General features: G+C 49.0%; 1 protein-coding gene across 5 annotated transcripts in view; it reads right to left on the bottom strand.

Moving 5' to 3' along the window:
* NCF4 (neutrophil cytosolic factor 4) overlaps positions 1-16,329 on the bottom strand; it is a 325,878-nt gene that overhangs the window by 18,078 nt on the left and 291,471 nt on the right. For all 5 annotated transcript variants that reach the window (XM_056524092.1, XM_056524094.1, XM_056524095.1 and 2 more), the window contains one exon: positions 7,631-7,729. In XM_056524092.1, coding sequence (XP_056380067.1) covers positions 7,631-7,729 — 99 coding nt within the window. The remainder of the gene's footprint in view (positions 1-7,630; positions 7,730-16,329) is intronic.

The raw sequence follows: 16,329 nt of genomic DNA, 5'->3' as shown, positions 1-16,329 counted from the left end.
ATACCCTCATAAACGCACTAAGTATGTCAGGCAGAGAAGTGCCAGGACATGCACAGAGGAGTGGCAGAGGCCTAAATACTTCAGGCAGAGTTGGCAGCAGACTTGGGGCGAGTGGCAGCAGGAGTCGCAGAGAGAGGCCTGAGCTCCCGTTATCAGCCAGCGATCGTGTCTCCACCAGCAACCCATCTGCCGTCGTTGATTGGTTAACACGCTCATCCACATCATCACAAGTGACATCTGACACCCCCAGTCAACAGTCGGTGGGTTCCTCAGACACAACCCTCAGTTGGCATGGCCCCTGAGCAGTCCGTGTCCTCCCATTGCTTTTGTCCTATGCTGTTCCCTCTCCTAAAGAAGTATCTCATGCTGTGGGTTCAGCTCCACTATTTACTGAGGACGATCCAATAGAGGACAGTCAGCAGCTACTGGACAGCCAAGAAGGGGAGGAGACATGCGCCGCTTGCTCTGCTAGGCGGCCAAGTAGGGATGCGGAGAGTGACGTGGGAGGCGGTGTTGCAAGTGTTCAGGGTCCTGAAGCAGACACTGTTGGGGAACCTGAGGAGGACATCAGTGATGTGCACACAACTGTTGATGATGATGAAGCCGATCGCAATTGGGAGCCGGGTGCAGAAGGGGCTTCATCATCATCAGGAGAAGAGAGTTGCAGGTTGCCCTTGAGGCAGCAAGGCGGTAGCATGGTGGGCAGTCAGCGTGGTGGCAGTAGTGGAAATTCAGGAGCCAAACATGCCCGGGGGAGACCACCTGCTTCGCGGCATCCTACCTTTCTGAGAGGTAGTGGAACAGGGGTTCCTGGAGACGGCGCCAGTAGCAGTCAATTAGTGCGGACTGCGGGTGGGAAAATCAGCTACTCGGCGGTGTGGAAGTTTTTCATAAGGCATCCGGAGGAGGTTCACGTAGCCACATGCAAGATCTGTTGGCAGAAGATGAAGCGTGGCCAGGGTCCCAATGTCGGCACCACGGCCCTGCGTCAACACATGCTTCTCCACCATAAAGCGGCCTGGGAGAACCGTTGCTCCGATGAAGTGGTCCAGCCTGCTGCATCACCCAGTTGCCATCCGCTCCCTCCTTCATCCAGCCAAGGCTCCACCACCTCAGCCAAAGGGAGCTGTGTGTCAAACCCTCCTTCTGTCGCTCCTGCTTCTCCCGCTTTTAGTCAGCCATTCCGCCAACAATCCATCGGCAAAGCCATGTCCAAGAGACAACAGTATGCGCCCACTCATCCAACGTCGCAGAAGTTGAATGTGCTCCCGTCCAAGTTGCTGGTGTTGCAGTCCCTCCCTTTTCAAGTGGTGGACTCTGCTCCTTACAGAGAATTGATGGCTTGTGCCGAGCCGAGGTGGAGAGTCCCAAGCCGTCCTTTCTTTGCGAAGAAGGCAGTGTATAAGTTTGTACAAGAGAAGGTGGGCCAGTCCTTGAGCCTGTCGGTATGTTCAAAAGTGCACGGCAGCGCCGACGTGTGGAGCTGTAACTACGGGCAGGGACAATACTTGTCTTTTACGGCTCACTGGGTAAATGTGGTTCCTGCACAGCCACAACAGCAACTTGGACAGGTCACACCGCTTCCTACTCCACGTTCTCGCTCACAGGCAGTGTGTCCTGTTACAGTGTGCGACGCAGCCTCCTCATCCTCCACCGTGTCCTCGGCCTCCACTGCACGTCCAAATCTCGGTGGCCCTTCATCGTACCATGTGTGTAGGGCATGGCTGTGTCAAGCTGTTCTTCACATGGTTTGCCTTGGCGAACGGAGTCACACAGGGGAGGAACTGCTAAAGTTCCTTCATAAAGAAATCCGAGTATGTCTTACTCCAAGAAATCTGGAAATGGGAACCATGGTGACCGACTATGGGAAGAACATTGTGTCCACGCTGCGACAAGGAAGTGTGAAACATGCGCCCTGCATGGCACACGTGTTGAATCTGGTTGTCAAGCGCTTCCTCAAGTCTTCACCCCATTTGCAAAACATCCTGAAAATGGCAAGGAAACTGTGCATGCACTTCAGCCACTCGTACACTGCCAAGCACACCTTCCTTGAGCTGCAGCGTCAGAACGGTATCCCACAACATAGTCTTATTTATGACGTTGCCACACATTGGAATTCCACCCTCCATATGTTGGGCAGACTATACGAACAAAGAAAAGCCATCACCGATTTCTTGATGATCCAAGCAGATAGGAGTACTCCCCTATGTAACTTCAATGTGAACCAATGGCAGCTCATACGTGACACTTGCCGTTTGCTGAGGCCCTTTGAGGAAGCCACATTATTTGTTAGTCACCTGGATTACGCCATGAACGACGTAATTCCACTCCTACATTTCCTACAACAAATGATTGAAACCATGGCTGGTCACGGCAATGGAGACGTTGCGCCTACATCTCCAGGCTACATGGGCCCGTTGGGGGCTGAACTGGAGGAGGAAGATGATGAGGGGCAGAGCGGAGCACAGTTTAGGTTGGATGAGATGGCCGGTGTTTCTAGTCTTCGGACAGGAGAGGAGGAGCAGGAGCAGCCAGAGGAGCTGGAGGGTTATGAGGAAGTTGAGACAGAGGACCCAGACACACCGTGGCAGTATGCAGTGGAGATGGAGGCAGGTAGTCCCTCCGAGTCACTGGCGCAAATGGCACGATGCATGCTCAGTTGCTTGCGTAGTGACCCCCGAATTGTCAAAATTCATCAGCGGGATGACTTCTGGATCTCCACCTTATTAGACCCTCGCTACCGTCCCAAAATGGGGGCCTTTTTTACACCCACTGAGAGGGAGGACAAACTGACCTACTACAGAGAGTTTCTACGTAGTCAGTTGGCTGATGCCTATCGGCCACATGGTCCATTCACTCGCAGGTCTGACTCGAGGGGCCCTCTGCGCTCACCTTCCACTGCCATGGCTGCTGGGGAGGGGTGGCAGGAGCAGTACCAGCTCATTCAGCAGCAGCCTGAGTCTACAGTCGCTGATGAGTAGCTTTCTTCACCCGCATAGTGAAGCAACTCATCAGCAGCAGGTAGACATGGAGCAGGACCTGAACCAGCAGTTGGTGGCATACCTTGACATGGCCATGCCAACAACCATTGAAGATCCGCTGGACTACTGGGCATTCAAACTTGATTTATGGCCACAACTAGCAGAGTTTGCCCTGGAAAAGCTTTCCTGCCCTGCCAGTAGTGTGCCATCAGAGCGGGTGTTTAGTGCGGCCGGGGCCATAGTCACCCCAAGGCGAACTCGTCTGTCCACTAAAAATGTGGAGAGACTGACGTTTGTCAAGATGAATCAGGGATGGATCAGCCAGGATTTCCAGCCACCAATGCCAGATGGCTCGGAGTAGATTGACCATGCTCCTACAACAAAATTTCTCAATTATGGTTGGTTATGAAACCCTCTGGGGCAGACCTGGGCATTGTATGGCCCGCTTGCCATATACGGCCCTTTGATTGGCTCTGACCGGCCCGCGCTGACTGGGGGACAACTATGCTGCCTAATCTGGGGGACATCTATGCTGCCTAATCTGTGGGAAATCTATGCTGCCTAATCTGGGGGACAAGTATGCTCCTAATCTGGGGGACATCTATGCTGTCTAATCTGGGGGACATCTATGCTGCCTAATCTGGGGGACATCTATGCTGCCTAATCTGGGGGACAAATATGCTCCTAATCTGGGGGACAAGTATGCTCCTAATCTGGGGGACAACTATGCTCCTAATCTGGGGGACATCTATGCTGCCTAATCTGGGGGACAACTATGCTCCTAATATGGGGGAAACTGATGCTTCTGGCCTTGGGCCTATAATTTTTTGAAGTTTAGCAGTAGCTAAATATATGCTTAATGCAAATGTCAACATTGATCTTTAAATGTAAGGGGTTATGAAACCCTCTTGGGTACTGTGAATGACTGCTCTAGAATCATTCTGTGTCTTTTAGGAACTACTTGCCTCCCTGGTGCCTCAGGCCTTGGGCCTATAATTTTTTGAAGTTTAGCAGTAGCTAAATACATGCTAAATACAAATTTCAACAATGATCGTTAAATTCTCGGCGCTCTGCCAGGGCCTTTTCCTACCCCGCCGGGGCCGATCCGAGGACATCACTAAACCATCCAATTGTTAGTAGAGACATGCGGTGTGTACAAGGGGCAGGGACTTAGTGAACCGTAGCTTATGACCCGCACTTAGTTGTAATTCTTCTTTTCTGGCAAAAATCATCCCTATCGCCAACGGGAGCTGGGTGCAGAAGGGGCTTAATCATCATCAGGAGAAGAGAGTTGCAGGTTGCCCTTGAGTCAGCAAGGCGGTAGCATGGTTGGCAGTCAGCGTGGTGTGGCAGTAGTGGAAATTCAGGAGACAAACGTGCTTGGGGGAGACCACCTGCTTCGAGGCAGCTTACCTTTCAGAGAGGTAGTGGGTTACCCGCACCTGTCGGTGAAAGATAGAGACACGATAATCCGTTCAGTGGAGCGCTAGTGCGGCCCAGACATCTGAGGCCATAACACACTTGTTATTGCTCGATCTCGCAATTGATTGTGCAATGTAAGGGGTTATTAAAGCCTCTTGGGTACTGCTGAGGTCTACTCCTGACTGTTCCTGGTGCAATATATGGGGTAATTAAACACTCTTGGGTAGTGTTATTTTTAAATTTACTGATAATTTTATCAGTAATAAAATGTAATTTTGCTAAATGCTAACCGTTACACATCGGAACGCTTGCGCTTGTTGCGTGTGATTTTTTAATGAAAATTAAAAAAAATAAATACGGAGAGGGATTAACTCTGTTTAATCATTTTTGGCGAAAAAACTCCTTCGGTGATCTGATCTTTTGGAGACAGATGCGCTTACACACATATGTCATAATTTTATTTGTATTTTTTTCAAACATTGTGTGGTTTATTATTTTTGAGAAGAAAGTCATTGGGTGGTCCACCGTCCTGCATAATAGAGTCTTCTGAACTGTTGGATATGCGCTTGTTTTTACACAAAGGTATACATTTTTTTTTTGGGGGGGGGGATTGTAAAGCCCTGTGTGTACTGGTGCATCAGCCAACTTCAGGCTGTGTCCTTGAGCCAATATAAGGGTTACTGATGCCGCTGTAGTGGGGCCTGGGTCTGGTAATTTCAAATTTTCTCATAGGTAGCACCTGCTATCCAAAATCTTTTTAAAAAATTTCAAAAATTGTGGTGTTTTTTGGGGGGGGATTGTGAAGCCCTGGTGTGTACTCGTGCATCAAGCAACTTCAGGCTGTGTCATTCAGGCAATATATGGGTCACTGATGCCCCTGTTGGGCCTGGGTCTGGTAATTTCACATTTTCTCATAGGTAGCACCCGCTATCCAAAATCTTTTTCAAAAATTTCTAAAATTGTGGTGTTTTTTGGGGGGGGGTTGTGAAGCCCTGGTGTGTACTCGTGCATCATGCAACTCCAGGCTGTGTCATTCAGGCAATATATGGGTTACTAATGCCGCTGTTGGGCCTGGGTGTGGGAATTTCAAATTTTCTCATAGGTAGCACCCGCTATCCAAAATCTTCGGTTTAAATTTCTTAATTCATCTTTTAAACTTAGGGATTGTGAAGGCCTAGTGCCTACTCATGCTGCTGGCAACTCCGGGCTGTGCCATTCATCCACTATATGGTGTCCTCATGCTGCCAACACCTCCACGCTGTGTCATTCAGCCACTATATGGTGTCCTCATGCTTCAACCTCATCCAAGCTGTGTCATTCAGCCACTTTATAGTGTCCTCATGCTGCCAAGACCTCCACGCTGTGTCATTCAGCCACTATATGGTCTCCTCATGCTGCCAACACCTCCACACTGTGTCATTCAGCCACTATATGGTCTAGTCATGCAGCCAACACCTCCACGCTGTGTCATTCAGCCACTATATGGTGTCCTTATGCTTCAGCTTCATCCAAGCTGTGCCATTCAGCCACTATATGGTGTCCTCATGCTGCCAACACCTCCACGCTGTGTCATTCAGCTACTATATGGTGTTCTCATGCTGTCAACACCTCCACACTGTGCCATTCAGCCACTATATGGTGTCCTCATGATGCCAACACATCCACGCTGTGCCATTCAGCCACTATATGGTCTCCTCATGCTGACAACCTGTCCATGCTGTGTCATTCAGCCATTATATGGTGTCCTCATGCTGCCAACACCTCCACGCTGTGCCATTCAGCCACTATATGGTGTCCTCATGCTGCCAACACCTCCACGCTGTGCCATTCAGCCAGTATATGGTGTCCTCATGCTGCCAACACATCCACGCTGTGCAATTCAGCCACTATATGGTCTCCTCATGCTGACAACCTGTCCATGCTGTGTCATTCAGCCACTATATGGTGTTCTCATGCTGCCAACACCTCCACGCTGTGCCATTCAGCCACTAGATGGTCTCCTTATACTGCCAAGACCTCCACGCTGTGCCATTCAGCCAGTATATGGTGTCCTCATGCTGCCAACACATCCACGCTGTGCCATTCAGCCACTATATGGTCTCCTCATGCTGACAACCTGTCCATGCTGTGTCATTCAGCCACTATATGGTGTCCTCATGCTGCCAACACCTCCACGCTGTGTCATTCAGCCACTATATGGTGTCCTCATGCTGCCAACACCTCCACGCTGTGTCATTCAGTCACTATATGGTCTCCTGACACTGATGCCCCCACCAGGCTCTGTAATTGTGCTGCTGTGCGGCAGTGATTCTAAAAGCAAGGCACACTCCATATGCGTTTTAGAACATAGCAAAGTGTTCTATACCCCTATCGAGGCTGTATGTAGGCTAGCTTTTTTTTAATATAGATTCGCTGCGAAAAAATTCGAAACGAAACTAACTTTTTCGGAAAATTCGGCGAATCGGCCGAATCGAATTTTTGAAAAGTTCGCTCCTCTCTACTTATGAACTATGTTACTATATAAACATTTATTGAGATTACTTACTGATAAGGAATGCTTGCTACTGTTTGTCCTGGGCTATTTTTAAGGGGTACTCCACTGGAAAACCTTTTAATTTAAATCAACTGGTGCCAGAAAGTTAAACAGATTTGTAAATTATTTCTGTTTAAAAATCTTATTCCATCCAGTACTTATCATTTGCTGTATGTTCCAGAGGAAGTTCTTTTCTTTTTACATTTCCTTTCTGTCTGACCACAGTGCTCTCTGCTGACACCTCTGTCCATTTTAGGAACAGTCCAGAGACGGAGCAAATCATCATAGAAAACCTATCCTTCTCTGGACAGATGTGTCAGCAGAGAGCACTGTGGTCAGACAGAAAGGAAATTCAAAAAGAAAAGAACTTCCTGTGGAGCATAGAGCAACTGATAAGTAATAGAAGTAATTTACAAATCTGTTTAACTTCCTGGCACCAGTTGATTTAAAAAAGAAATAATGTTTTTCAGGGGAGTACCCTTTTAACAGCATGATGAATTTTCAAATAGACCAAAATAGGCCTAATTCAAGTACTGTTGCAGGGCAGACCCCTCCCCCCCCCTATCCAGATTCTGTAAGGGATTTTTCCCTAAAATCCTATTTTGTACTTGCAATAACATTTTGTAAATGTATTTATTATTTTATTTACTTAATTTTCTATGTTTGAAACCCAGTCTACATCTCTCTTTCTTACCTCTAACCAGTTCTTGTTCACTCGACTTAAAAGATATATGAGATCTCCACACTTAAAGTTAAGTTCTTGGTTAGCATTTCCATTAAAGTCAAATAGAGCCTAGGATAGAGAAATATTTCATTAACCAGGAGAACACATATAAAAAGATGGATCAATAGATAAATAAATAAATAGATCATTATATGCTGCCTTTTAAGCTTTTTTTTATAAGGGGTTGTCTTGTAAAATGTATTATTTTTCTACTTTCACCAGGCTGTTACATGCAGGTATGACACCTGAAGTTCACAGGAGGATTTTTTTTTAGGAATATGAGGCTGTTCAATGGTGGTCAGAGATTGCTTTATTTCACTATATAGCTATAAAGCTGTCATATGTATCTACCAGGTTTCAAGAAATGCATGTATTATACAGGGAAAGCTAAATGAGATATGGGAAACTAGAAATTGTTAAAATTTCTGGCAAGACTTAGCTTGCAAATGACTTTGGTAAGTTCTGTTTTCAGGCCTGGATTTTTATGCAATAAAAAGCAGGTTGGTAGTGGGACCTTTCATTCCCTTCCTGGCCAGTCCAAGTCTTAGTGTGGCCCAGATCAGCACGGGTGCTGAAGAAAGCTGGATACTGGGCTTTGAAGCCACCTTAGTCTGCAAGCGGAGGCTGTGAGAAACCTTTGATGGAAGTTTGAGTCCTGAAGGCTGCAGCCCCAAAAAGTGGACATTGTGACTGGTGTGAGTAACACATTTTATGTCTACTTTGTTGGGTGGCTGGTAGTAATCCTCCACTGTAGACAGTAACAATTTATGTACAGCTACTTCTGGACAAGCAGGATTTATTTTGTGTTTATACACTTTAGTGTCCCTGTCTCTGACTGCTATTTCGCTGCTATTTACCTGGCTGTAGTGAACTAATCTCCCACAAAATGTTTTTTTTCTCTAAAGGTCCCATTAAGAGTTTTTTTTTTTTTTTTTTAACAGGACAGCCAAATGGGCTTTGGTACAATAAGCACATTATTGACTATGAGTAGCACATCTATTAAATATGAAAAATGCTGAATAAAGGATAAAATAAAACCCAAAGGTATCAGTTGTCATTGCCGGTTAAAGCTGCCAGAAAGCCCCAGAATGGAGAGAATTGGAGTGGAGGGGCACATGACTGGCAGGCAGAAGAAGGGTTAAAGGGGTCAGTGTAAGGGGGTTGCCATAGAAGGGGGAGGAGCTAGGAGGTTATAAAAGGCAGAGGGAGGGGGGATAAGGACAGTTGGCACACGGCCACAGAAGAAGAAGTGTCGGTGAGTGTGGCTGAAGACAGCTCACCTGTGGAGATGACATCCCTCTGTTCCATGTTGGGCCGGATCCGGGAGAAGGCACTGCGTCGGGGCGCGGGATGGTTGGATGCTACCCGGGCCAGCGGTCACGGGCTCTGGCTCTTTTTTCCCCCGAAGACCCTCCAAGTACATGGGTGGGGTGAGGGTTCTGGGTGGCCCTCTGGCGGACAGCCTGCGTGTAGCTGTGCCGGCCCCTGTCTGCTGCGATGAGCTGGCTTCACGCACCACCCGCCCCTTTGAAGAGGTGCCCGAGTGGGGGGCGAGCTTGGCATGCTGACCCGGAACCTGCCACCGGAAGGAGGAGGCAGAGTGCTGCGGGCCTGGTTCCTCTCCAGGCTGCGGAGGATTCTGTCGCTGTGGCTCCTGGTGCAGAGGGGAGCCAATGGTCCTGGGGCTACAGAAGGACAGTGATGGGGGTGACGGCGCTGGCCCCGCCCCTCGGGATGACAGCTCATCTGATGCCCTGATGTTGGATGACAGGGACGAGGAGCCCTCTGCACAGCGTTTGGAAGATCCTACAGTTCCTGTATGGTCCAGTGTGGAGGGGGGTCAGACCCCCTCTGGTTCCAACTCTACCCTCCTGGCTCATGCTCCTGGGGTTCCTGCTGCTGCTGGGGAGGTTTCCTATTGTCCTGCTGTTGGTCCGGCTGTTGCAGTTGGGAATCGCCCAGTCCTTGGTCAGGAGTGATGGCCCAGATGTCCGGAGTGATGGCCCAGATGTCCGGATTTCTTTGCCAGGAGAGACAGCTGCAGGTTTGCTGCCGGCTAGGTCGGGTGAGTGCACCACCATCTCCTGTTTGGGAGGAGGGGGGGCTCCGGTTAGAGGGTTGGCGGGTTTGCAGTATTTTTGAGTGGGATGCAGGCTTTGTTGAGTGGTGGGAAGCTGGGGGTGGTTCCCCGGTCCCTGTGTGGGGGGCGTCAGGGCTTCCTGGGGTTGGGTCCACGGTAGGGCCTGTTCCGAGTGGGGTGCCCTGTCAGGTTAGCAGGGTGCCGGTGGGTGGGCCTGTGGTAAGTGGTGCACAAGGTCTGGCTCTCGGCGGCGGTGGTGTCAGGTTCGGCTAGTGATGTTCGTTTGGTGAACTCGGCACGGGGTGAGGTGTAAGTGTGCTTTGAGGGCCCGCTGGGGGCCCATTTGAAAGCGGAGAATATGGAGATTTTTTCCCTGCTTCCGCTGAAGAAGTTTAACTTGGATAGGTTTAAAGGACATCTGCAGCATTACAAACACTTATCCCCTATCCTCAAGATAGGGGATAAGTGTTTGATCGCGGGGGGTCCGAACGCTGGGGCCCCCGGCGATCACCTATATGGGGCCGCAGCTCTCCGGTGCAGGGGGCGTGCCAGTTGCAACATGACGCTGCGGCCGGCACGCCTCCTGCATACATCTCTATGGGAGAGGCGGGCTGGCAGCGTTCGTGCCTCTCCGTCTCCCCCATAGAACTGTATGGGGACGGGGAGGAGATGGGGCATCACCGTCGACCTCTAGGTCAATGCTATGTCATTATGAGCGCTCATGGCGGCACCCTGTAAGGGAGATCGGGGGGGGTCCCAGCGGTCGGACCCTCCGCGATCAAACACTTATCCCCTATCCTGTGGATAGGGGATAAGTGTAATGCCGCTGCAGTTGTCCTTTAAGCTGGAGGAGGGGAAGCGGAAGGAAGAGGAGCGGCGGCGGATCCGGCTGATACTGCGCACCTTTTCCTACTGGCTTCAAGTGTTCGTGATTTTAGCTAGTGTGGTAGGGGAGAAGGCTCCAGAACACTGTTCTTGCCTCTTCTACTATTTGGACTCGGTGGGGGAAGCTTATAGGGTGTATGGTGGGACGGCGTTGCTCAGATATGTTGAGCAGTTTAGGCAGTGCATGGCGGTTTGACCGTCTCTCTGGTGGAACCACAAAGATATTAGTGTATGGATGCGGCTCATGGCCGCTCCCAAAGGGGGACAGAAGTCTTTTCTTGAAGGAGATGGAGGTTCTGGGGTCGGGGGCGGTTGGCTGTTGCTGGAAAAGGGGATTGCTGGCAGTTTAATAAAGTGAAATGTAGGTTATTGGTCAATTGTCGCTTCAAACACGAATGTTCTTCAGAGGGTTTTCGTATCTCCAGTACGGCGAGTGGGTCTAGTGGAGTGGTGCGTAACTTGGTCTTGGCGTTGGCGCGGCTGTATTTGGTTGAGGAAGTTGTTGAAGGAGGTGACATTGGGTAAGATAGCCAGGCCCTTTATGTCTCCCCCATTGCCAGGTTTGTATATTTCCCTGCTGGGTTTGGTCCCTAAAAAGGAACCAAACAAATTCTGCCTTATTCACTCTTTCACCGCCTTTTGCCGGTGCACCAGCATAGTTTTCCCTGTTGGGGTGTTTGTCTGGGGGTCGTTTTTTTTGTTGATTTGTGTTTACCGATGAGATGCTCTATTTCTGGTTCTTATTTTGAACAGTTTAGCACCTTTTTGGAATGGGTAGTGTGACAGAAGTCACAGGTGGACTCTGTGTTTCACTACCTGGACTATTTTTTGTTCGTGACCCGGCGGGTTCTCGATTTTGTGCGATTTTGCTGCAGGTGATGTAGCTTTGGGGTCCCGTTTGCCTCGGACAAGACCGAGGGGCCTGCCACGTCAGTTACATTTTTGGGGATTGTGATCGACACTGTGGCTATGGAGTTTTGGTTGCCCGAAGACAAGCTGGCGGAGTTGGAGGATGCGGTGACGCACAGTTGTAGGTCAGGGAATATGCGGCTATGGGAGGTTCAGTCCTTGCTGGGTCGTCTTAATTTTGCTTGCCGCATCATGCCTATGGGGAGGATATTTTGCCGGCTCCTGGCAGCTGCTATGGCCGGGGCGTGGCACCCTCACCATTTTGTGCACCTTTCAGCTGATGTGCGTGAGGATCTGGGGGTTTAGAGGGATTTTCTGGGGTGTTACAATGGGCGGTCGTTGGTGATAGGGCCGCCGGTTGCTAGCAGGGAGTTGAAGTTGTACATGGATGTTTCTGGTGGGTTTTGTTTTGGGTCCTTCTTTCAGGGTCAGTGGTGCGCAGATCGGTTGGCCGGAGGCTTGGTGGGAGGCAGGTCTGACAAGAAATGTGGCCTTGTTGGAATTGTTCCCGATTGTTGTGGCTGTTGAGGTCTGGGGGTACCGGCTGGGAAATCACAGGGTTTGTTTCCATTGTGATAACCTGGATGTGGTTCAGGCTATTGACAGTCAGACGGCATCTTCTCCGCCGGTGCTGCGTCTGCTGCACCATTTAGTTTTGCGGGGGAACTTCATGCTCATTTTGTCGCTGCTCATGTGACGGGGGTTGAGAACTCCATTGCTGATGCCATTTGTCGTTTTCAGTGAGATCTTGTCTAGGGGTGCCTTGGGGTTGGTTTGCAGGTCAGTGAACAGGGCAATGTGGGCTACTTGCCAGCGGGGTGGGAAGACTGGGAGTCTTTGATTGGGTGGTTGGGGGTTTTGGTTGCATGGGCTGACTGGGAGGCGGCTATGTTTTTTTTATGTGGGGAGAGCTTTTAGTGAAGGGGTTTCCCAGTCCGGGTTGGGTTGCCGGCTGGCGGCTTTAACATTTTGTTTCAAGGTCCGGGGTTGGGGGGATGTGACTAAATCCTTTCTAGTTAAACAGGCGGTTCAGGGTTTTCATAAAGGGACAGTGGCTTGTGATTGGTGGACAATTTTGTTTTCTTTGCTGTTGCAGGTGGGTAGGTTGTTGGGTGGGATTTGTTTTTCCGATTTTGAGACATGTTTGTTTAAACTGGTGTTTGCTCTGGCTTTCTTTGGGGCTTTTAGGATTTCAGAGTTGTTTGCTCCTAGTCGGTGTGTCACGGGCGGTCTTTTGTTTACAGACGTCCGTTTGCAGGAGATGTCGTTGGTGCGTTTGGTTCGTCTTTCCAAGACGGATCAGGCGGGGCGGGCTCCATTGGTGGGTTCCGGTATGTGTACGGTGGCTTGTTTTCTTAGTTTCCTTGAGGTGCGCCCGGGGGGAGGTGGGCCTCTGCTGATCCATGCAGATGGGAATTTTCTTTCCCGCTTTCAGTTTATTGTGGTTTTTCGGCGGTGTTTGTTGGCTGCAAGGTGTGCAGCGGGGGAGTACAGTTCTCATTCCTTCCACATTGGGGCAGCCACTGAGGCGTTACAGTGGGGTTTGTAGCCGGAGGTGATTAGGCGCATTGGGAGGTGGAAGTCTGACAGGTATAAGATTTATGTTCAGCTGCATTGGATGTGATGTCTGTGCTTTGCTTAGTTTACTTGCTTTGTGTGCTGTTCTTTTTCGTTTACGGTCCGGCCTGATGGTCATCAGTTGGGACTTTCCTGATCAGAAGCGCGGGTTTGGTGGCTGGGGGAAGGGGGTTTGTTGTGGGCGGGCTTGTTGAGGCATTTGCAGCGTTAGGTGGCTGTAGATCAGGCCCCGGATGTGCTGGTGGTGCATTTTGGGGGTAATGACCTGGGGTTCTGGAGGTCAAGGGATTTGATGCGGGACATTAAAATTAATTTTCCGAGGTTGCAGGCTTTTCCTGGACTGATTCTGATTTGGTCAGATATTGTGGTGAGGAGAAACTGGCGAGGGGCGAGATCAGTGGCTGGTGATCGTGCTAAGGTTAACAAGGTGGTGGGGCACCTTGTGGCGCGCACAGGTGGCCTGGCAGTCCAGCACCAGGAATTGGAGTTGGGTGATCCTGAGTTTTTGGCTCCTGATGGCGTTCATCTTAACGCCATTGGGATGGATTTGTGGATGTTGGGTATTCATGAGGCTGTGGAGAGGGCTGGGCTGTTGTGGCGGAATGGAGGTGTGTAAGGGGTCATACGCCCCCGTTGTGGAGGTTGCAGGATAGGGACTTGGAGGCACGGGTGGTAATTGTGGCAGTTGGTAAGGTGGTCTGAAGTGGGCTGGGGACATTACCTAGCCCTGGTGGACAGTTTCCCTGTGGGCACGGGGCACCAGGGAGGGTGGTGAGTCTCCGGAAATTGGTGCCCTCAGGTCTGGTGACGCACGGCTGGGGTTAATCAGGAAACCCTTGATTTTGGTGTGCCTTCAAGTACTTATCCTGGCATGAACAAGTCAGAATGTTAGTGAAATGTTGGATCCGTTGTTTTTGGTTGTATGATGTTCATACGGGTGGGATTGGTTATGTTGACAATATTTTAAATTGTTATGTAAATAAAAACGGGGTGCTGTGGCCCATGTACCCAACGTGATGTGTGTGTGTGTGTGTGTGTGTGTTATTGGGAGGTATGGTTTGGGTAAGGGCCAGCAACTAGGCTTTACCCTAGTCATGCAAATCCTCATTTGTAGTGCAGGAAATAGAATATATTGTCAATTTCACCCATTGGGCTGTCCAAGTAATGTATGGAGGAGTGGGTTTCTGCAGAAGGGGAACCAGTCTTTATATCATCCCCGTATCTGGCTAATAGAAAGATATCCAAAGAAGTGGGTTCTTCTTTTATCTTATAGGCTAGATAGAGGTCATATGATTTAGTTACATTTTATCTGGATATTACTATTAGAATAAATACATTTAAATTCCATATTATACACTGAATATTGAATTGTACACTTAAATAGCAGGAGTGTTCTGTTTTTTAATGTGTGTCTGGCATGTGTCCAGTGTGCAGACATGTGTAAGTGGCATGTGTCCAGTGTGCAGACATGTGTAAGTGGCATGTGTCCAGTGTGCAGACATGTGTAAGTGGTATGTGTCCAGTGTGCGGACATGTGTAAGTGGCATGTGTCCAGTGCGCAGACATGTATGAATGGCATGTGTGTACTGTGCGGACATGTATGAGTGGTATGTGTCCAGTGTGTGGACATGTATGAGTGGCATGTGTCCAGTGTGCGGACATGTGTAAGTGGCATGTGTCCAGTGTGCAGACATGTGTAAGTGGCATGTGTCCAGTGCGCAGACATGTGTAAGTGGCATGTGTCCAGTGTGCAGACATGTGTAAGTGGCATGTGTCCAGTGTGCAGACATGTGTAAGTGGCATGTGTCCAGTGTGCAGACATGTGTAAGTGGCATGTGTCCAGTGTGCAGACATGTGTAAGTGGCATGTGTCCAGTGTGCAGACATGTGTAAGTGGCATGTGTCCAGTGTGCAGACATGTGTAAGTGACATGTGTCCAGTGTGCGGACATGCGTAAGTGGCATGTGTCAAGTGTGCAAACATGTGTGAGTGGCATGTGTCCAGTGTGCGGACATGTGTAAGTGGCATGTGTCCAGTGTGCAGACATGTGTGAAGGGCATGTGTTTAGTGTTCAGACATATGTAAGTTGCATGTGTCCAGTGTGCAGACATGTGTGAGTGGCATGTGTCCAGTGTGCAGACATGTGTAAGTGGCAAGTGTCAAGTGTGCAAACATGTGTGACTGGCATGTGTCCAGTGTGCGGACATGTGTAAGTGGCATGCTACATCCTTTTCATCATCGAAATGCCATGTACTCCAGTTGACTATGTTGATTTCCATTCTTGGTTGTATTATGTGTTTGTTGTAAGCCATAAAACCTCTTTTAAATAAACAATTATTTAAAAAAAAAAAAAGTGTGCAGACATGTGTAAGTGGCATGTATCCAGTGTGCAGACTTGTGTAAGTGGAATTTGTCAAGTGTGCGGACATGTGTAAGTGGCATGTGTCAAGTGTGCAGACAGTGTAAGTGGCATGTACCCATTGTGCGGACATGTGTGAAGGGCATGTGTTTAGTGTTCAGACATATGTAAGTTGCATGTGTCCAGTGTGCAGACATGTGTGAGTCGCATGTGTCCAGTGTGCAGACATGTGTGAGTGGCATGTGTCCAGTGTGCAGACATGTGCAAGTGACGTGTCCAGTATGCATAATGTGCCCATGAGGAGGGCCAGCAGACACTACTTGCACAGCTTCCCACTGAAGTCAGTGTCAGGAGACTGAATTTTTTGCTATTCCCTAATGTGTTACACTTTCCAAAATGAGCCTACACTTTAACTTGCCAGATATTAGTGTCACTAAGTATAAGTGTTCTTCAGGATGTATATTTTAGCTGTAATTATTAAGAATACTCAGTAGAAAAATATATATTTCAGAGCATTGAATCGTATTACTATATGGTTTACTATATTACATCAATTTAATGGATTTTTACCGGGGGCACTTATCGTAAGTACTGTATGTGGGAGACACGATAACTAATAAAATACCCTGTTCTCTATATTAGCCCATCTCATTTACATGGACATCTAATCAGATCTCTCATTTATCTGAATACATAGATCACAGGGACAGAATTTTATCTGCCAATTATGGGAAAAACAGAGACATCTAGCTTTCAGCCATACTCTATAAATACATTAGTCTGCTCATTATATTGAGCGGCCACAATCCCTAGCACACTGCCAAGCATGTCTATAGCAGTTCCTGGAGGTTATGGTATT

The sequence above is a fragment of the Hyla sarda genome, chromosome 6 (genome assembly GCF_029499605.1).
Source record: "Hyla sarda isolate aHylSar1 chromosome 6, aHylSar1.hap1, whole genome shotgun sequence".
Classification (NCBI taxonomy): domain Eukaryota; kingdom Metazoa; phylum Chordata; class Amphibia; order Anura; family Hylidae; genus Hyla; species Hyla sarda.
The sequence above is the reverse complement of the archived record's forward strand: the minus strand, read 5'-3'. Positions and strand labels throughout refer to the sequence as shown.